This window comes from Corvus brachyrhynchos, unplaced genomic scaffold, assembly GCF_000691975.1.
Source record: "Corvus brachyrhynchos isolate BGI_N302 unplaced genomic scaffold, ASM69197v1 scaffold409, whole genome shotgun sequence".
In the NCBI taxonomy this organism is placed as follows: domain Eukaryota; kingdom Metazoa; phylum Chordata; class Aves; order Passeriformes; family Corvidae; genus Corvus; species Corvus brachyrhynchos.
In genome coordinates this window covers 3,775,079-3,796,843 of record NW_008246059.1, presented here as the reverse complement: position 1 = coordinate 3,796,843, position 21,765 = coordinate 3,775,079, and the positions used below count along the sequence as shown (strand labels likewise).

General features: G+C 42.8%; 1 protein-coding gene across 1 annotated transcript in view; it reads right to left on the bottom strand.

Moving 5' to 3' along the window:
• Positions 1–3,268: 3,268 nt before the first annotated feature.
• FAM69C (family with sequence similarity 69 member C) overlaps positions 3,269–21,765 on the bottom strand; it is a 33,331-nt gene continuing 14,834 nt past the window's right edge. Inside the window, exons 3-5 of the mRNA XM_017746127.1 lie at positions 16,475–17,152; positions 12,876–13,040; positions 3,269–11,234 (exon numbers count right to left, since the gene is read on the bottom strand). Coding sequence (XP_017601616.1) covers positions 11,019–11,234; positions 12,876–13,040; positions 16,475–17,152 — 1,059 coding nt within the window. The 3' untranslated portion in view covers positions 3,269–11,018. The remainder of the gene's footprint in view (positions 11,235–12,875; positions 13,041–16,474; positions 17,153–21,765) is intronic.

Sequence of the window (21,765 nt, the reverse complement as noted above, 5' to 3'; positions counted from 1 at the left end):
GCTTTGTGCTCTCAGGGCAATTTATGTTGGAACAAGAATGTTTATAAACTGCAGGTGTCTCATTAAATTCTGCTGGTGATTAGAAGAAGCAGCCATGTGCAGAGATCTTCATCAGGGGCTCTATGATTTGTGTAGTCATGCTCAGTTTTTCCCTAATAGCTACACATTACTAAGCATTGATGCTCAGCTGCTGTGAGCAGAGCTCTGCAAAAATAGTTGGTTTCCATTCAGAAGCAAATGGCTTCGAGCCAGCTATTGATTTATAGACTGACACATCCTCCTTTAAAATGGGCGTGAGAACATTAGCTATTACCTGTTACCTTTCTCTAGAAGTATGTTAAAAATAATTTTCCACTTGATAAACAGAAGCACAGAGTGTGATATTTATAGTGGTCATTTTCATAGAGACCTCTGAAAAGGGCTGCTTTATACAATTGCATTGGAGAGAGAGAGAGAGAGAGAAGGGTTGAGAAAGTTTGTCAGTATTCCCAGTTCTGGTTAAATGGTTTGGCCTGAAGGCAAGATGGATACATGCCCATTTCTTCCCAGCATCAACATGTGTTTGAAAACAGCAACTTGGCATAATGTTTTAAAAAAAACCAACACTAAACACAAAACCCTTTTGTATCTGCAATATATACTGCTTCTTTGGGAGAAAAGGGCAATAATATCCGAGCTTATAACAATAGTGATACATTATTTAGAATTGTGCCATGTCTTATTCATCTTAAAAGACATTTATTTTCATATTCCTACAAAATTTATTTTAAAATTCTCTGCTAGTAATGTGACAACTGCTTTTTAAAATTTTTATATCTCCAGCGCTTGGCTGGTCTTTTTTTTGTTCTTAAACTTGCAGTTGTGCCCGGGGTAAAGAAGGACGACTGTGTTTTTCTCAGTACTGAGCTTCTGTTTGGGAGGGAGAATTTAAGTCGCACAAAAAAATATACCAAACTATTTGGCATGTTTCTGATTTTTTCTCATGTTGAGGTCTTGCAGTGGACATAGATTATATTGATATCAGCTCTCAGCTCTGAAGGGCTAGAGAGATACAAACATGAATGCAAACTCAGGCATTGTTTATTACCCTGGTCCTGTCCAGCCCCTGGCACAGTGAGGCCCTTATCCACTTGGCCTGAGACAGATACCAAAATATTTAAACCATGATCACATTTTCCTAGAAGTTCAGATGGAGATTGTTTTGGGATCCAAGAATTTTGCAGAGGATTCATCCTATTAGCAATGCAATTCTGCTTTTCCTTGGCATTCACAAAACGGTTGTTCTTCCCTTTCCTCAGCTTCCTCAGCTAGCCTGAGCTGGCTTTGGCTAGGCCAGAGTGTGATACCTGTGCATCAGCTGAGGGTAGAAGATGCCTGCAAACTGAATGGGCCACCTGTTAGACGGAGATCAAATGCATGCTTTTGGCTGCTTCACATGAATAAGAGCCACAGTTAAAAGAAACATTTAGGTATTTTGAGTAATAATAGTTTTAAAAGGCCATTATCGTTCTCTGATTTTTAAAATGTGGTTCACATTTTTGAAAGGCTCCATGCTGGCACTGAGACATAAAGGCCACCTAGTCCAACCTCTTGTTCAAAGGTGGACCAGTTAGACTGGATTTCTTAGGGTACTGTCAAGCTTGAATATCTCCAAGGACATAGACTCTACAACCTTTTTGGAACACTGTTCCAGTGCTTGACCCTTTTCACTGCATAAAACCTTTTCTTAGTACCGAGTGTTCTTCCTTGTGCCTGTTGTCTCTTGTCCTGCCATCGTGCACTTCCAAGGAGAGTTTGGCTCCATCTCCTGTACATGCCTCCATTAGCTGTACACAGGAGTCACTGTTTAAAGCTAAACAAGCCCACTCCTCTCAGCCTCTTCTCATAACAATCTTCCCTGTTCCTATGCAAGAGAGAGGATGTGAGGTTTTTCGTAGGGCTTGCTTCTTCTAATGAAAAGCCACTGTTACTGTCTGCTTTTAATAGCAAGCACTTCATAGTACCAGAAGTGTCTGCAGAGATCCATACAAGCACCCTTTAAAAGCCCATACCTATTGATTTGGCACTGCTTCAGCTCTGCTTTCCAGCATCTTTGCAGCTTGAGAACACTCAGTCAGAGCAGCCAGTTTAAATATTTATAGCTGTGTAGTTGCACACTCCAGCTACCAGACTTTTATCCAAACGCCCAGACAGGTGTGTGTGCCTGCATTTAAAGCCCTGTTGCTTACAGAGATGGCATCTGACCTGGCTGACAGCTTTGTGAACTCCTGGACTAAAAATTAAACGCAGCCTTGATGTGCTTTTTCATCTATAATATAAAAGGATGGAGCCCAAATTCTTTCTCTTCCTTTACACTTACAAAAAGACTGCCTTATTTTGTACTGATTTTTCAAACAATTCTTCTCAGTTTTCCACATGGAAAAGCAGATAGTATTAAATACACCCCCACAATTTTTTTGCATCAGTCTACATTATGAGAGTAGGTCTTTCTCAGCAAAGTTTGTGTAAAGGCTGTGGGATGGGGTGATATTAATAGACGAGGAACTTCCATGGTGCCACATTTGTTTTGTGTTTTTTCACTGCCCTTCTTGGCATGAATGTGGTGTTCCTCTGAAGTGCCAGTCTCATCATGGAAAAGGTTATTTCCTTCTTTTCTGCAGCCAGAAGAGAAGGATGGCAGGCAGTGAGGTGAGTTCCCCACCATTGTGCTGGGACTGGGACAGGCCCCAGCTATGAAAGGGACTTTCCTGGAGGAGATACTTCAGCACTGGGAATGGTGTTAAGACTCGTCCTCTAGTACCCTATGGAGATCCATTAGAGAAGTCATTTTTATTTCCCAGTGAGCTTGTGCTCAAGGACTGGGAGAGTGAACACTTGTAACTCATTGCCTAATGGTCAGTGCTGTCAGAGGAGAGGGGCCAAGATTCAGCCTTCAGCCAGCAGGGCAGCCTGATCTATCTGCTCATTTTTCAGGTACAAGAGAGAAGAACTCTCCTGAGCTGCACCCCCAAGCTCCTTGACCTGCCCTAGAGACAAGAGGAGGTGCCTGAGGTGAGCTCAGAGCCCAGCCTCATCGCCAGCATGCCAGGCATCATTGGTGAGCCAGTGTGTATGGAGGGATAGCAGCAGGCTGTGCCACAGTCCTTGAGGAACATCCCTGGAACGTGTCTGAGTGGGTGAGCATCCCTGGATTGTGTCCAAGTGGGTGCAGCCATGTGTCGGTCTTTCCACAGAGATTCCTGCTATGGAAAGGAAACAAGCACTGGGCTATGGTTAAACATCTGTATTCTCAGTTTTATTAAATGAGTTTATTGCTCATGTTACTCCTACCTCTGCCCATTTAAAATTCAAGGAGCCCCTGCTCTGCTGCTGACATGAATCAAGAGCACACACTAAAATGCCAGCAAATCATGCTGTTGTAAATCCAGCCTGAGCCTTAAAACATGCCAGTATCACATGTGACTTCATATTCAGGGGGAAACAAATGCAAAATGAATGAGGTGGGACTGAAGATCTGTCCCTTCAGAGCCCATTTCCAGGCTTTTCCATGGAGCTTATCACTGTCCTGTCCAGCTTTTGGCTTCATTTCTTCACTTTTGAAAGACAACTATTGAAATGACAGTGGAAATTCAGGCAGTATACTTGCATTATCTAATGCCTCTTCAGTGATATTGCTTTGGCTAATATAATACTGTTTATCCAATATTTTCTAAGAGCTGGAGACTAGAATCTGATCCAAAAAATGTAACTCTTTAATTACTTAAGAAAGCTCAGTGAAATCAATGGGTAAAAATGCAGAGCTTGATTAAGCATTCTGTTAACTTTTCATTATTTCTGTACACTGTGTGATGCTCATTCACGCTGCTAATTACTCTTGCATTTCCTCAATTTATGTAGAATATAATATGAAAAATAAAACCCCAGGCATTTGTGGTCTACCCACTCAGCATTTGTGACATGAAGTTACAGTTCAACAATGGAATGCCTGAGTTATCTGTGTGTACACTGCCTTTACTCCACAAACAATAGAATACAAAGACTAAAAGAAAGACCATGGTTATAACTTTCCAAGGGTTGGCTTGTGTTCCTCCATGCTCTGGTCACAGTTTTTCCAACAGTCAGATGTAGGCTGAATCCATGCAAATGCACATCTGAACATCTGTTTGGCAAAGCACTTATATGTGCATATATAATCTAGAATCAGATAGACAAATGCTAGTATCGTTACATTAAAAGAAATTCTGAACACTGGAGTAATTACTTGGATATTTATTTACCTATTGTTGGACATTTGATCCCATTAAATAGGCCCTAGTTCATATAATAAATATTCAGCCATTGATAATTGCCTGCAAGACTAGAATGATTCTTAACAGCCCTTGTATAAGAGAAAAAAATAAAGCTGACTTTTCCCAGCTCTTCACTTTCTTGGGATAATGGAAAAAATCAGTTTCCTAGGGACAAAGATACAACCTGAAATTTCTGACATAGAAATGGGAAAGAACTAATTATCATACCTGTGAAATTTGGAGTAGTAAACACATTGTGCTTTTTTAATTTTCTTTTGAACTTGAAAGAAGCAGAGGGCTTTGAATTATGCAAATACAGAGGAATGTTAGCTCATACATGTACATGGGATATTGGTTGAAATATCTATTTTTTCAGCTACTTACATTTAACTTCCTCTTTAGAAATAAAAACTGACCTCTGTTCTTTCCTGCAGCTTTGTATGTCGTACCTTTAAGAGAATGAACCCATCCTGAACTCAAGGCAGTTTGTTCTTTTCCTGCTGTAGCATGAATCTTGGAGAGATTATAACCAATTTAAACAGGATGGGGGATTCTGTTTCTAACTAGCTAGAAGCAAACTAACTGCTAAGGAACCAGCAAGGGAAAATGAGAGGTATTCACAATAGTCTCTGGCTTGGATTACATGTATCTTGAAAGCACTAGCAGCAGATGCTTGTGGAAGTGATTATGCACTGGATCATACGCACATCCTTCTGGCTGCCAACATCACTTAGGCACATTTTGTAGCATAGGAAAAGTCCCCTCCAGTTTCCAGGAGAAGTGTGCACTGCAGAAGGCACCAAGAATCATGGTGTTTAAAGGAGCTCAGCAATTACTCTGCTGCTCCGGGGCCCAAGGCTACAGGATCAAAACTTTACCCACAGGATTATGGATTGTAGCCTTTCAGGGATTTCAGCATTTTGCTATACTTCAATTTATAGACACAATAACACTTCTAGTGAGAAAAACACTCCTTTTTCTCTTATTGGCCAATGTTGGCTGTTGCTAATTAGGGCAGTTTTATGCAATTATGTAAATAGTAGTTCTAAAAGCTTTTTCTATGTGATTTTATTCTGTCTAGCCTTTAGGCTGCAGATGTCATTATACAGCTTCACAGTCTATCTGACAGATCCTTAGATGCATACAACAAATGGCTTTGGCGATGACTGAGCTATATCCCCTGTGCTATTGTACTTTTTTATTTAAAGAACTACAGTGGAAATGTTGGGATTTTTTCCCCAATCAATTCATTGGCATTCTCTGATTTTTTGGTATGGAGTCTCTTATCTCTTTGGTTCTGAGTTCAATTATCCTGGATTTTCATTCTTCCAAGCATCTCGTTCTTTCCCTCGGAAGGTGTTGCTGCCTTTTTTTTGCTACTGAAAGGCCAGTAGTCTTTCTCCTGATTTCACTGAGGATCCAGGAAAGTGGCAGTGACTGAGGCTCCTGCAGAGTGACTTGGCTTGTTGTGTGGACTCGCTACAGGTCAGCCCAGACAGAGGGATTTCATTTTTCATCTTTACTAGGCTTCAGAAGGCATCTGCCAAAATAGCTTATCTGGTTGTTTGAATCCACTGATACTGGTTGTGGATTTATTTTACAGTTGGCTGTCCAGGTGCATAAACTGACATTACAACTACAAGGCTCCCATGTTAGAGCCAGAAACTCATTAAAAGCTGCCATTTATCACCTGCCTGGCCATTACATATGACAATATGATCTGCTGAAAGACAGGCAACCTGGTACATGGCTTCTTCAACCTTTTTTTTTCTTTTTTTATCTACACAAAAAAAATAGGGCAGCTTGGGTCTACACTTTATGACAAAGGAAAAAAATTATCAGTGAGGAGTCCTTAACTTCTTCAAATATGCGATGCCATTCTTCAGAAAGCATTTTTTTCAGTCAAAATTTCTAATCAAAAAAAAAAAAAGCAAACCCTTCCCTCTCTTCTCTCCTAGTCCCAAATATCTTTTGCTATCTCTAGTGCTGCCTCCAGCAATGTATCTGACTGCTCTCATTGAAGAGGGTATCTGGGAATTCATATTAGGGAGTAGTAGCATCTGTAAGAACAACCCTGGCTATAAAAATGCCCTGCTTTTCTGGGCTAGTTACCATGAAGTCAACCTAAAAACACAAGGGGGACCACATAAACCCTTTGGGGCAAGGAGTTTTGCTCTGTTTTACATCATCCTAGTGCAGGACTATTGCTTGCAGATGTTTTTTGCAGAGCATAAAATGCCAATTGGAGAAAATCAGAAGTAGTTCTGTGAAAATCTTGAGCACAGGGTTGAATTTATCTTTCCTAAAGATTTCCTAAAGATGAAGTAGACCTCCAACTGGACTCACCTCTTGTAAAATGTGGAACAGACAGTGGATTATTGCAGAGCTGAAGCACATGCTGCTGAGATGCAAAGAATGAATAAACAATGACTTAATGCCATTCCTCTTTCACAGAGAGCCATAAATATGGGGTAGAAGTTGCTGACTAAGGCACTAATTCAGCAGAGTGGTACAAATTAATCAGGAGGTAATGCCACTTTTATGGGGCAAAAAGGATATGGGAACAGACTGACAGAGCAAAGGGATGGGGCTGAGATCAACTGAATGGGAACAGACATCTTGGACTAACGCGGCCATTCCCAGTGCAACCAAATGCTATCAGTGAACTTACGTAAGTCATCTTTTACACAGAAGGGATGAGCAGTGGGAAGAATCTTTGCAAAGCTACAGTGCACTAACTACCAAAGAGAGGTGTCAGTAGGAATGTGCTTCGGAGACACTGGAAAGAGAGAGGAACCAAGCAGGAAGCATTGCAGTCCCGGTTAACAGCACAGCCAGTATGCAGAGGGCAGCAAAGATGCCTTCAAAGCCGGTGTGTGGACTTCCTCTGCACTGGGCCTGGTCACTGGGGCTTCATGAAAACTTCTCTGCAAAAGATTTTGAGCTTTCATGAAATTTTTCATCTGAATCAGGATGAAAAGTAAACATCAAAAAATGCTGAAGATACCAGGCCAGACAAAACACTGGTTTTGAAATTGTGATTCATTTCAATTATTGTCTCTTTCCTTCGCAAACCTTTTCAGTTTGAATTAAGTAAAACTGACAAAATATCTTGCATTTTTTTTCCAGCTAGAAAGTAACAAAACTAAGGATGTTAGACATTTTCAAAATTGGCTTAAAAGCTTTTAAAATGCATGACATACTGCAACAAGCACTGCCGGCGTTCAGCAGCACCCAGGACTCAACACCCATCTGACCTGGCCCTGCCCTCTGCAGCACAGGCCAGCTGGGTATCTCTTCATGCCAGGGCTGTTTCAGTGGGCAGTGCTGCCAAGGCAGCATGAAAGGGGTTTCGTCAGAAAGGAGCATCAGGCCTGGTTCTTCTTGTCAAACAGCTGTATGGATTTTTCCATCCAAAAAAATAGATATTTTCACCAAAATTGTGATTGTAAAGCCATACAGGCCCAAATTACAGCAGTTTGCACTTGCCTCCTTAAGGTAAATGTCAACTAAACCAGTGTCTTACATTTTTATTTCTGTCCAAGGGACATAAAGGCACAACTACTGTTTTATTCCTGTTTTGGTCGTTGGTACCTGTGCTAATTAATTACAGTATTCCATTTGCTTCACTGGTAGGACTTTCTCTCCTGTTCCCCAGGATTTAGTGACTTTACAAAGCACACAGGGGGCTGTGAAGAATCAAGCCCTGTGTTCACAGAGCCTGTCAGATTCTTCTTGTGTCCTTGAAGGTGTACACCAAAGCCTGCCTGGAGCTGGCTGCATCAGTGATATGCAATCTCACAGCCCAGCCAAGGACAAATAACCCATTTATGTTGCTCTTGAGAAGTTTCTGGGGATTATTCTCTGTATCCCGAAAAGAAGTGAAACCTAATGTCCTGGGAAAGTGTGGTGTGGGGAAGGGAGGTCCCTGCCAGGTGGAGGTGGCTGCAGCCAGGCCCTGAGGGGTTTGGAGAAATCTGTCAAAGGCAGCTTTCCTTCCTATATCCTGCCAAGGAAAAAGGATCTTCTGAGAAGAGTCACATTCCACCAGCATTTGGCTGCCACCAGTTTTCATTTCACTATGTTTTTTCCACCTGTTTTTGAAGTGGAATATCCCAACCAGCAGAAATTTCTCCTGTCTGAAATGCAAACCTGAAAATTATGTGGGGGGCCATAAGGGGAATATGACACTGCTGCAAAGTGCCAAGGGTCTGTGTGATACCTGCTTCTCCCTGAAGGTGCCCTCTGAGCTTGGGAAGGAGGAAAGAATGGGACCAGGGAAACAGGAGCACTGTGGTATATAAGATCTTCAGGTTCCCCAGCAGCATTTGGGATAAATATTGAGTCCCTCCTGACCTAGCAAAGATCAGTGCCATCAGCAGGGAGGTGGTGCAGGATCACACCAGTAGCACCATTTGCACAGTCGGAGATCTCTATGCCATCCCTTCCCAGGGGAGCTGACAGATTTGCATAGATAAGGTAAGTGAGGGAGCCACAAATGCTAACTGGTGATAACATAATCACATGACTTGGAGATAAAACACAGCATGGTTGATGTAACTTCATGTACATAACTCCTGACAAGCTCTCACTCTTGCCTGTAGTTAAAAACCACAATTTGTGAAGTCTGAGCCTTTCCCAGATGATCTGTACCATATCTTCACTGTTCCTTTCCATCAGAAAGCCTATAACAAATGTCTTACCTGTTTTATTCCTTGCTACAGTTTAAGCTGTAAGTTTAAGCATATCCACCAAGGAAATCTGGACAGGGAAGTTCTCTCCTGTTCTCTTTTTAGCAACCTTTCTGTTTTTGAAGAGAGTTATCATGTTTATCTTCAGTCTCTTCTTCCTCAGACTAAATGAGACTTTGTTGAATCTTACATCATAAATCATGTTTCCATAAAGTGGGACATATTTTTTACTTCTTTTTTTTTTCTTCTATTTTTCCTTAATCTCTCTTTCCTTGTCTTCTCTCTATCTGATGCTTTACCTATCCCCACTCCTTTACCACAATCTGATTCTAACCTTAATGATTTTCTCCATCTATTTCATGACTTTGTAACAGGGCTAATTCTGGAATCCATGTTTGTTCTTATTCTGCTTTGCCTTCCTGCTTTTGCAAAGGATGATCTTAAAGTATTGTAACCTTATCTGCCTGCCTGGTTAAAGGAGAAAAGTGGACTGAGAGCAGCTTTACCAGGCAGGAGCTCCTAAGCTTGTGCACCAGCTTAGCAGCAGCTTGTCCTGCCCCAGGCAAGGCAGCTAACCTTGTTCTTGCTCTCAGTTTCTTGAGGGCTAGCGTGATTTTTAAAAATATGGTAGCTTATTGCAAGAAATATATATAAAAACCCACTAGCACCAGTCTGTAAATTTGAGCTAGGTTTTAAGGGGTCAAAGTCTCCTAAGCAGATCCCATTTTTCTAGTCAGAGGCAGTCTTTAGCTTTACTTTAAGGAACCACTACAGAAATGGAAAGTTTATGTCTAATTAGGGCTCACAGGCTTCACAGCTGCCATAAGCCAGAGGGACATAAAGATGGAGCAGATTAAGTGTTGTTACATGTCTCACATCCATAAATCAGTATTGTCAGTCTTAACATTGAGTTCTTCCAAGCTGAGGGCTTCCATAGGCTGCTGGGATTCCTGTTTGTGGGGTTTTTGATGTCCACATACCAAACCAGATCATGGAGACATTGCTCCTTATTGGGCCTACGCACGTGTAGTGTCTCCTGAAACCATGCTAGTTTTTCCAGCCACAACTCTGCACATTTGAAAGGCAAAGTTAATGATTTTAAGCTACTCTAGAGATCTTTATTTATGTAACTGACTGCAAGATAATGGATTTGTACAAAAATTTTCCTTTTGTTCATTAAAAAAATACTGTGGAAGAAAACTCTGGGTCTGGATATTGTTCTGTGCAAAGGACAGATTGTTGACATTCCTGGGCAATTTTGCTCTCTGGCAAAGGAGTGCTTCTTATCAAGTACTCTGATGTACAAGTGCCTGAGGGCTTGTTCACATGGGAAAATCCAGTGGCATTATTCATACTTCTTCACTGCAGAATATGAGTACCCACATGGGAACTCAGCAAGGGTATAATTATTGTGCTCTAGAAAAGTCCGAAGAGCTTTTATATAATTTCTCCCCAAAAAGTTAGCAATGACACAGGTAACGCACTGCCCCAGAGAAAATGCATTTAGGGACATCAGAAAGGACTGCTTTGTACAAAAGCAGCTCTTTGCTTGTGTGACAGCAGATTTCCCTGCTTGAGATCCCCTTTTTTTTTTCACAAAGAACACTCTGTCTCTACTGTAAAAAAAACCCCTCATATGATGGAGAAACTAAAACAAACACCATGCATGTACTTATTCACACCCACCCACCCATTATTTTAATTATTGATAGAGTTTTGCTGCACTTACACTTTTCTTCTGTAAATGCATCCTCTGAGCATCACACTTAGATGCTATCTGAGCAGTGACTACAGCTCAGAAGGATGTGATGAATGCTGATGGAGAGGGGTAGCACTGGCTCAGGAAAATAAGCAAGAACAGAACCCAAGTAATGTAAAGCAATTTAACACTTGACAGGATATTAACAGGACTTGCTGCACCTGCAGCCATGAACTTCATTTGCATAGCAGAAAAGCAATCTCTGTGCTGTAAAAGTACAAGGTTAGGAGGGATGGCAGAGAGACTGGGATGTAGCCTTTGCAGTTCTGCCTTTTGTGTCTACTCTGCCCCTTGCAGTTCTCGCTGAGTGACCCGAAGCAGGCGGTACAACTCGGAGAGAGATTTCAAAGTCCTCTGGTGCCCGGTGGCACCTGTGTGCCCTGGCTGAGCACACTCCTGCACGGCTTGCTGCAGCTGCAGCTGCAGGGGCAGGGAAACCAGTGGTCCTCTGAGACTTGGGGAAAACCAGCGACGGAATATTTTGTCACAAATTACCTGCGGAAAGGAAGAAGAGCAGATTGTTGTGTTCCAGAAGCTACTAATGCCCTGCTGCTTCCCTGGGACTGTAGCAAAACGTCACCTGAATCCAAAATGCCTTCAGCTATTCGAAGAGGGAGGTATAGAAAAGGAGCATCCACAAAGGCTACACTCTAGCTATGGGATGACCCTTCTTCTCAGGCTCAGAGATCTTATGAGTGGCTGGAGGAGCTGGGGTTGTTTAGTCTGGGGAAGAGGATGCTTAGGGAGAACCTTATTGTCCTCTTCAAGTACCTGAAAGGAAGTTGTAGTCAGGTAAGGGTCTGCCTCTACTCTCAAGTGACAAGTGATACAAGGGGAAATGGCCTCAAGTTGTGCCAGGGAAGGTTATATTGGATACTAGGAAAAATTTCTTTGCCAGAATGGTTGTCAAGCATTGGAACAAGCTGCCCAGGGAATTAGATGAGTCACCATCCCTGGAGATATTTAAAAGATGTGTAGATGTGGCACTAGAGACGTGATCTAGAGGTGGACTTGGCAGTGCTGGGTTAATGGTTGGACTTGGTGATCTTAAAGGCCTTTTCCAACAGAAACAATTCCGTGATTCTGCGTAACAAGGGTGGCAGGGTGGGAGGAACAGGTAAAAGGTCAACAAGCTACACACCCCCAGCCTCTCTGTTGCACTAGTGCCACCAACACAAGCTGGGTGATCTGTAAGACACCTTATCCCAGGGCCAAGAACCCCATGGACACCCCTTCCCACTGCACCCACACACTACATCTGTACAGTGGAGAATCACAACCCCTGCTTACACTCGGGCAGCCGCCCAACTTTCACAGAATCATAGAATCACTAAGGTTGAGAAAGACTTCGAAAATCATTGAGTCCAAGTGTCAGTGCAGCACTGCCAAGTCCATCACTAAACCATGTTCCCAGGTGCAACATCTACAAGCTTTTTGAACATTTACAAGAACGGTGATTCCACCACTTCCCTGGGCAGTCTGTTCCAATGCTTGACCACCCTTTCAGAAATTTTTCCTCATGTTCAACCTAAACCCTCCCTGATGCAACTTGGTGTCATTTTGTCTTGCCCTACCGCTTGTTACTTGGGGAAAGAGGCCAACACCCATCTCACTGCAACCTCCTTTCAGGTAGTTGTAGAGAGCAATAAGATGTCCCTGAGCCTCCTTTTCTCCAGGCTAAATATCTCCAGCACCTTCAGCCACTCCTTACAAGACGTGCTCCAGACCCTTCAGCAGTTCTGTTGCCCTTCTCTGGACATGTTCCAGCACCTCAATGTCTTTGTTGAAGTGAGGGGCCCAGAAATGAACACAGGATTTGAGGTACAACTCAAGGATGCGACATTACCATCTGTGGAGACAGAAGTGCTAATCCCCTACCCCTACTTACTCTGCTCTCCTGTCTGAGGCACTGGGCTAACACCTACAAAAACCATGGCAAATAAGCACTATATATAGTGAATATAAAGATCTGTTTGTGTGCCCCAAGACAAGACTTCTGAACAGGACTGGCACTTACGTGGACACATTTGAAAACCTGACTGTCTTCATCTCACAGTCTCCTCATACATACCATGGATTTTATAGTCAGTGTGATTTTAAAAGGAATGGATTCATAAAACAGCTGTGTCTACTCACTTGCAAGTTGTTATTGGCTCTCTGTGCTCCACATTTTCTGATTTTCAGATTGCATTTTGAAAAGCAATCAAAGAAATTACAGTCTTCATCTCCCGTGCAGTTCTGTTCCAGGATGTCCCTCATTTTGGGTTCAAAAAAGGCCATATCCACATCAATGGCCACCACCTGTGAATCAAAACATCCCATCAGATCTGGCACGGCACAGCCTCTGGGACAGGGCTGAGCAGGCATTCTTTGCTGCTTGCTTTTGGAAATGCTGAGCTGAGAGCATCTGCTGGCAGGATCACAAGGGCTTTATTTCACTTAACTGAGCCACACTAGCCTTATAAACACCACTTTTTAAACAAAAACAACCAATGCTTATGACACCGGGAATGGAAAAATTGCTTGTGAACAAAATGCATCCCTGGGGTCAATTGGATTGATTTGCTTTAAAATGGAACTACCCAATCTGAAGACTGATTCACTTGCTGGTGAAGCATATTTAGATGGCACCTCAATCTCTTAATTGTGCAAGATGGTGCACAATTACCCATGGCCAGACAGTATCATTTACAGCTCTGCATTCAAACGAAACCCCTGACTTTGCCACTGTGGAAAGGAGATAGCTGCACCTGGTACAGCTCCTGCAAACCTGTCCTTGCATTCAGTGGGTTTGAGTCTGTTCAGCTGTAGAAGGAGATCCCTGACTTTGCTGAAAGCTGGGTCTGGCTTTGTCCAGTCTTCTTTGACACATTTGACACATTTATTGTGCACAGTTCTTGTTCTTACGGTCTAGAAATATGTCCTGTAACAGAGTCCAGCCAGAAGTTGGTCACAGCAGAAAAAACATGAGTGAAAGGGGTCAGTCACTTTCCTCCCCCTGACATGAGGCTCTCAGAGCAGTGTGTACGCAGCACAAAGTGTTTGCAGAACTGCTGCCTGTGCTGAGGGTGAGACCTCTCTGGAAGCGAAGGGCTGTAGTCTCAGTTTCTGCCAGTGCCACTCCAGCCATGAATGCTTCATTAAAGAAATCACAGCAATAAAGAGGGAAAGAAAGGAATCCAGTAAGGGGATGGCAGCTGCCTGACGTGAGCCAAGCTGTGGGTGACCACAGGGAAGGCGACCTCTCTCCAGCGTCGTGGATGTGCAGCCAGCTGCATTTCACACTTGGCAGTCAGGATCAGGGATGTTCCCCTGCAGCATCTGACACACATTCTCGTAGGAGAAAATGTCTGGGACCTGGGCAAAGCAGAGTTACTTGGGCTCAAATGGTAGTTTTATTTTTAAGATTCAACCTCCCAAGTAACAGGAGAAGATGAACTGTCTGACTGGAATAGCAACTGGATCAACCCCAGGAACTAATGATGTCTGGTTTGGTAGAAGGCCAAATAAACCTTCCACAGGCAAAATAAAGAACATGGTCTAATCTTCATTTTTTACTACTCCTTTTTCCATAGGGAAAAATCTTACAGAGATGAGGCATATCTTAAAAACATAAGTGTTTTTAAGCTTTTTGGAGAGCTTTATAATGATGATGTAGCCTAAGGAATTTCACATTTGGGCAGGCAAATCTTTTGTTGTTGTTGTTGTTTTTCTTCACTTCCTTAAGCTTTCTGTGACTTTGCTGCTCAGTTCTTTGGAGAAGAGACAGTGAAAGCAGTGCAGGGTTTCCCCAGTCCCAGCATCACTGCATCACCTCCCAGGCGGGGTCTTTGCCAGAACTGAGCACATTTGACAATCTGATCCATTGCTCCACTAGGAAAATCAGCCCGGTTCCCAAATATGTGGCTGCCAAAGCGTTCAGTGGCTTCACTGAAATTCATCTTTTACGAAAGTGTGTGGGCTTCCAGCTAGACTCTGTAAAGATATACCTGGGTGATACTCTGCCTATAAACAGCTACATTTTGGTGGGGTTTGCTGCGATCATTGTTGATGAAAAAAGTACCTAAGAAAATACAGGAAGGACCCAAATTGGCTCATGACCTGATTTAAAATCATGTTTAAGGTGCTGTAATCTTTCCAGTTTTCTCTGAAGTACTGGTGAAAGAGGAAGCTCTCTCCCAGAGCACTGTGCATTCACCCAAACCTCCTTCTGACTGCGTACCTTATGTGGCTCCATGGCAGCTTAAAATTCTTCTGGATGATCTAGCAGACAGCTCCTCTCTGTGCTGCAGGAGAGCATGTGAAGGCTGGAGACTTATCCCCACCACATGAAAATAATCCTCAAAGTAAAACTATTGCATTCCAGGCACATTTCTTTGGGCATTAGAAGTCTCATTACTCAAATGAGGAATAGTGGTACTATTACAAGGTTTTTTCTCTCCTATACAAGAAACCAGCAAGTGAAAAAATTGCTTAAAACAAACATAAGGGACAAAAAAGAGGCTGCCTTGCCGTGTTCCCATTCTGGAACTGGTTGGTCACTGGAAGATCCTGGCAAAGCAAGCCTCACTGAAAGGACTCATAAGAGAAGACACATCCGGTATTCATCCCCTTTCCCTAAATTTAATGTTTTTGTGTAAGTAGGTTGTAAAACAGATGCTCTGGCGTGTGCTCAGCCACAGGCAGCCACAGGCAGCCACAGCCCTGAGTAACTGAGGAAGATGGGCATTGAGGAATTCCTGCTTTGCCTAAATAGTGGTACAGCTTTCTTTAGTTTCTTGCTGTAGCTCCTCACCCATTCCCTCTTCAGCTGCTGTATTGCACCTGAATAAACAGTAGAAGGGAGGGAAGGGTGAAGGGAAACACTCTAATTGCTCTTAATGACTGTATGTTTAGGCAATGTTTGTCTAGTACTCTGAAGATACAAGTGTTACACTAACACTCAGTGAGTACTAAAAACAGTATTAAAGTTCCTGGAAATGCTTTATATTCACTCAGAGTGCAGAAACTCCACTGACGACACTGCAAACTGGGACCCTAGTTCAAACACTTACTGCATGGTGCCCCCAATCTGTAGACAAAATTCCAACCAAAACCAGAGGAATTTCTGTCCACAGAATGAATGTGAGCTGCACCACTACTCAGAAAATATGCATAGCTATTCAGGTCTGAGTTACAGCTGCACAATGAAAAGTCAAAGAGTGACAGTAGCAGGGAGTTTCATGTCGCTGTCCTTGCATAGTTTCCAGACAGATAAGCTGAACACTGAAGCACAAATGTGCGTGTTTGGACGTGGGGAGTTACCCTTGTGTCAGACCACGAATTCAGCCTGAGCTTTTAAATTCATACAGTTTTTTCCTTTCAGCATCACTACCAGAAATATGACTCAAATTACAGCTTCATTTAGAGCTTTTGAGATCCCCTTGCCTCAAGGAGGCATGCCTCACCACATCCGAGGGACCTTGCACCAATGCCTTTGAAGAAGTGAAACAAAACAGAAGTGAGCAAGAAGTTTTCAAAAGAAGCAGGAGGATTTAGTGCTCCAAAAATGTGGCTGTACACATTACAAAGAGGAAAAGCAGTAGGGAATCTCCCCTGATGCTTGTAAATTCACTGGCTTTGCAAAAACTTAGCCAGAAGCTGTACAAGGAGGGGAGTGTCATTTTTACATGGTTGTCTTCAGACTAGAATTTGATCTCAAATTCCTGGAACACCACCCCAAACACCTAACTTACCGTGAGATCGTGCCTGATAGCGAAGTTTTCTGGTTTGATGTCACACAGGTGAAATCGGTGAGAGAAATCATTATCAAAATGCTGCACCATGTCCAGAAAGCTGAGTGCAATATCAGTGATGGCTCTCACCCTGCTTCTCTGTCCAGTAAGGGAGGGGCTGATCACATTTTCCAAGGGAAAAAGAGTTTTGTGCCAGGCATGTCCAGCTGTGAGATACTCCACAGCATAAAAGTGTCCACAAGAGCCAATAATTCGTAGCACGTGTTTGCTGAGGTCCTGCAGCAAACTGAAGTAGATATATTCTTCCTGCTGGAGCAAGGACCACATGCTGGCCACCTGTGCTTTCCAACGTGGTCCCTTCTTCCTTGTCCACAGGGGCCCCATGGTATTGTTAGACAGTTCTAGCCCCAGGGCATTTTTGACCTCCAAAGCTACCATAAGCAGAAGCTCTGTTTCAGGGATATCCTGTGTTTCCACCTCCTCTAGCATACTGAGGTGCTGGTAGCTGGAAAAGATCTCTTTTTTGGATTTCAGTATGATGGGCTGGCCTCTCCAATCAGCCTGAATGACCTTCTTACCTCTATCATAGTAAAGGCAGTGTTTGTACACCAGCTTCTGTGCCACGCACAGGTCTTCACAGAGGTCCCCAGTCAGGGCTCCGCTGCTGTAGTCGAGGCACTGGAGTGAAAGAGCAGAATATTCATAGTAGAGCCATGCTCCCGTGGACCATGTAAAAGAAAGACAAATAATGAGCAACAGTCCTAAGCTCGAGAGGTTTGCAGCAGCCGTGGAACTGCAAACACACACCTACAACCAGTGAGTCATTCAGTGGTTTTTCAGAATTCCCTAGCGATCTATTACTAGGGGAGTTCTGCTCCAAAACAGGGGTTCTGAGGATAGTAAAGGACAGGCTTTTCAGGGGCTAGGAAAGGGACTGGATGACTTGTTAATCTGAAATTTTTTACATGGGTTCAGTGAGACAAACTTGAAACATTTGTGGCTCTGCTGTGTGAGATGATGGATTATGACACTTTAAGGCCCAGAGTAATGCAGGACTTCTCTGGAAGGTTCGGGGCAGCATAACTTAGACATCACCACTTAAACTACAGCAAAATCCATGGGTAGCTGGATTTCTGGAACATTCCACAGCTCTGCAGGTTTCAGCCTTACACTCAACATGCCTTGAAGGAAGATCTGACAACCTCCTCCTGTACTACCAGAAAACATAGAGGTTGCATTCAATGCCTTTTGGACCAAGAACTTTCAGAATTTTTGAATATGCAAATGCTGCAGAACACAATGACTTTTCAGGTGTTATATGTAGTTATCAGAAGTGACATTTTAATATTAATTGCTTCAATACTTAATTTTTTTTAAACTGGAATGAAATCAGGCCTTGGAAGCAAGGGAACTGTTGCTTGACAGTTTAGTGGTCAATGCAAATTAGTGAAAGAACTGCAAGGATTCCCTCACCAGTCCTTCTCTCAAGCCATAATAATTTCCATAATATAATTTCCAAAAGCCAAGGCAGTTGATATATTCCTATGGGCATTCAGAAGTGCAGGTGTAGGGACTGCTTTGGGATGCTCAGTAGAGGGGATGATCAGAGGTCTCTGGTAGAAGGGGAATAGAAGAGGTGGTGTAGAAAGCCAAACATCTGTGAGGCAGCTTGACAGTGTCATCCACCTCCATTGCTTTCTGGCATTTGAACCTTGATTTAAACAAGCTGGCAGATCCCCCTGCATGTTCAGGACTTGCAGCAGCTGCCTGATCCTCACCTCACTTGTGACTGGCTGTTACACACACAAGGAACGTGACCATCGCATTCAAGTAATGTATTTTCTCGGGTGTGTACACCAGAGGAATATGTTCTGATGCCAAGCAGCATTTAGAGTCCAGCCTTAGACAACACACTGGGGAATGGGTGGAGGATTAAGTCCAAAATCCAAGAATGGTGATCAATTGACTGAAACAGCTCACTGAGAGCAGTTCAGAGAGACATAAAATTAATTTATTTACATTGTGATGTTCTCACAGCTGAAGTGACAACATGCAATGCCAGCAAGGAGTGTCTTGCACGATTGTCTGGACACTGAGTCCATGCATGTATGAAACACACACACACATCTGCATCCTCATCAGGATGGCCAAGGAGATTCACTGGACTGTCTGCAGGCTTCAGAGCCTGCAGATCAATATTCTTGCTTTTGAAAATCTGTCCCTATGAATGTAATACAGTTTTACCCTACCTTTTAAAGTAGAAAACGTAGTTTTTTCAACAAAATCTAGGTTAGCAGTTCTTACCATCCAGATCTCTAAGCATTTTTTGAAAGAAAATTACAAACAGAAGGAATTTTTTGGGTCTTCTTTGGATTGTAAGTATAAGCACATTTAAAATTCTATTGACAGACCACAGTCTCATTCTCTTCTGCTACAGTAAGAGAAGATAGGGCTTAGTCATGTAATTGGGTTCACACGGGTGAGCACTTGCCCCTGTGGACTATTTTTCTGTGGTTCACTCTCAGAGGATCCACATGCATGGACTTCTGGCATCTAGAACACATGACCATGACCTGTAGCCAAACATGGCAAGGTGTAGCTTATTCTCCTGTGTTGACATCACATCATTCTTAATGGCATTAGGGAGGAAAAGTAGTTGTGGAAAAAGCAGACTCAGATTTCACAGACAGGAGACAGATCCTTTTTGAACCTGGTTGCTGTTTAGGACTTGTCTGCTGTTTTTTTCAGTTTAAGCTATAAATATTTGATTGTTAACCTAGTATCTGACAAACAGTGTCTGAATCATATTCTTCTTACAATGAACTTGTGCAGTGTTTTGCAAACTGGGATCTGTGGAAGAGGCCTTGACCAAAGAGCTCATGGTCTCACAGTGATGAAACACAGATCAGCCTTCCAGAAGTGCATTCTCAGCTGGTCATCAAGGCAAGGAAGGCTTTCAAAAAGGCTTGCTCAAGGAAACAATCAAGAAGATTGAACCATTTCCTATCAGGCTTTGAGGCACAGTCTGCATTGGTAGTTCATCTTGAAGCAATTATTCGACCCTTACATCCATTCCAAAGTCACAGTTTTACAGGACAATCTTCCATCATATTGGCATGGCTTGTACTATTGTGCTCCCCAGTGTACGAGCTTGCATTTTACAGTATTAAAGCACAAATTTGGTGCTTTGGACTGAAAACATTTAACCAGGTAATACAGATTACCCTGCCATGACAAGACGAACCATTTATTATTTACCAACCCAGGAACTTTTGCACTAACTGCAGACCTCGCTATGCAAGACTGTCTATCATCCTGCTGATAAAAGGAAGAATCAATTCCCCAAAGAAATCTTTCAGAAATGGTCCTCCACACTGCCATCCCTGTCTTAATGACTGAATTTTGAGATCTGTTGATGAGACAGCTTTAAATCAACCTAATGATCGACCTTTGAAGGCCACAGATTCTTCTTTATGTGCCAGATTCTTAAAACTAAAATATGATAGTGATACTAAGCCAAAAGCCTTATAAAGAAGCAGCTGTACTACACAAAAATGCAAACACAAGCATGGTTCAGACTTGCTCATATGTTTCTTATTAAAATTAGCTACATAATTTTTAAAGTCCTCAGTGCACTTATCAAGATAAGTTTAAAAATCTGGGTTTAAATTAATGTAAAAGATTAAATTAATGTAAACCTTGCTTAGGATTTATACAAATTTAAGTAACTCACTGTACTGCCATCAGTGGCCTGAGACTGATGTTTTGCCTTGTTAGCTACTACTTCTATGTAAATGCAATACAGAGCCAGGTTTGGAAGGCATCAAAATGAATTGATTTCTCCAGAGGCAACAGGAATTGATTGCTATGATTTAGTGTGTTCAGTGTAAATGAAGATGAGACTGGAATTAGGAAAGAGGAAGAGGGATTCTTTTTGAGAGTTAAAGTTAGTCCCTGCAAATTGCCCAATGCTATTTCAGCCTTCTCAGTGCAGTACACATCTGCACAGATGGATATCTTACTCAGAATAAGAAAATAAAACCTTCAGAAATGCCACTTGCAAGGGTATTTTCACCCACTTCCTCAAAATAGCTCATCTCCTACTGACAGATGAATAGTAAAAGATTTTTGCTTAATGGAAGGTGTGATACTCAAGCTATCAGGTTGTTTGTTTCATTGCTCAGTTGCACTTTCTGTAACTGTGAAACTCATGCTGTGCTCAGAAGATGTAGGAAGACTTATTTTGGGGCTGATGAAGATGAGCTCATTTTCTATATTCCATTAGAAGGACAATTCCTTTCTAACGTCATCTGGGAAAACTGTTGCTTACAAACCTTACCGATAGTACTGATTCTTCACTTACAGATGAGCACAGCAATTTCAGCCACTCTTCCTCTGGAAGGAGGGTCTGAAACTGAGCTACCTCTCAGTGATAGAGACAACTTTCCAAGCTTGCGTCTGAAATCTGATCCCTGGGCTTTTGAAGCCTTGCCTGATGCTTTCCAAACTGAAGAACAGCAACAAGTCTCTGTCCATCTGTTTATTGGTGAGTGTGATGGCGAGGACCTGGACCTCCCTGAACCTGATGGCTCCGTGCACCTCCATATATCAGTGTTCTTCCCAAGCACGTAAGGATGAGGCAGGAATCATTCCTTCAGCTGCAAACCTGAGCTCAGCCCCACCTCAGTCTGGCTCCTGAGGTAAAGAACCTGGAGCACACTGCCATTAAAAACACGCTGTCAGGACCGCTGCCTACACTTGCTTTTCCTTTATTATACAGAATTAAGGAAAATCTATGATCAGTTTTTGCTTCCTTGCAGTAATAGATTATTTAATTCCCAGTAGGATTCCTCCCTTCCCAGCTAACCACCGGCATTACAGATACCCTAACTAAGAAACAAAATTAACTAAAAGCATTAACCCACGCTGCTCCTCTTCTCAAAGTGTTTCCTACACAATCCTAAATCTGTTCCTTATTATTTTTAAGGGAAATTTCAATGAATATTCGCAAATCCTTTCTTGAATTTTAACCACATCTTACACGCCAGCCCCCTCCAGACATAAAGGAGGCGATCCATGCTGCCTGGCACTTCTGAAAGACGACTTTTGTCCAAACAGCTTTTCGGCTAAAAACAAACAAAACCCCCCAACACCCGGAGGAAGGCTTTCCTCCGCTTCGGAGCATTCGGCTCTCCGAGCTGCCCTTTCCGAAGCGCATGGGCACCGCACCCGCACCCCACGCCCGGGAGCCGGCCCGCCGCCTGCACCTGACCCCGCCCCGGGACGGGCGG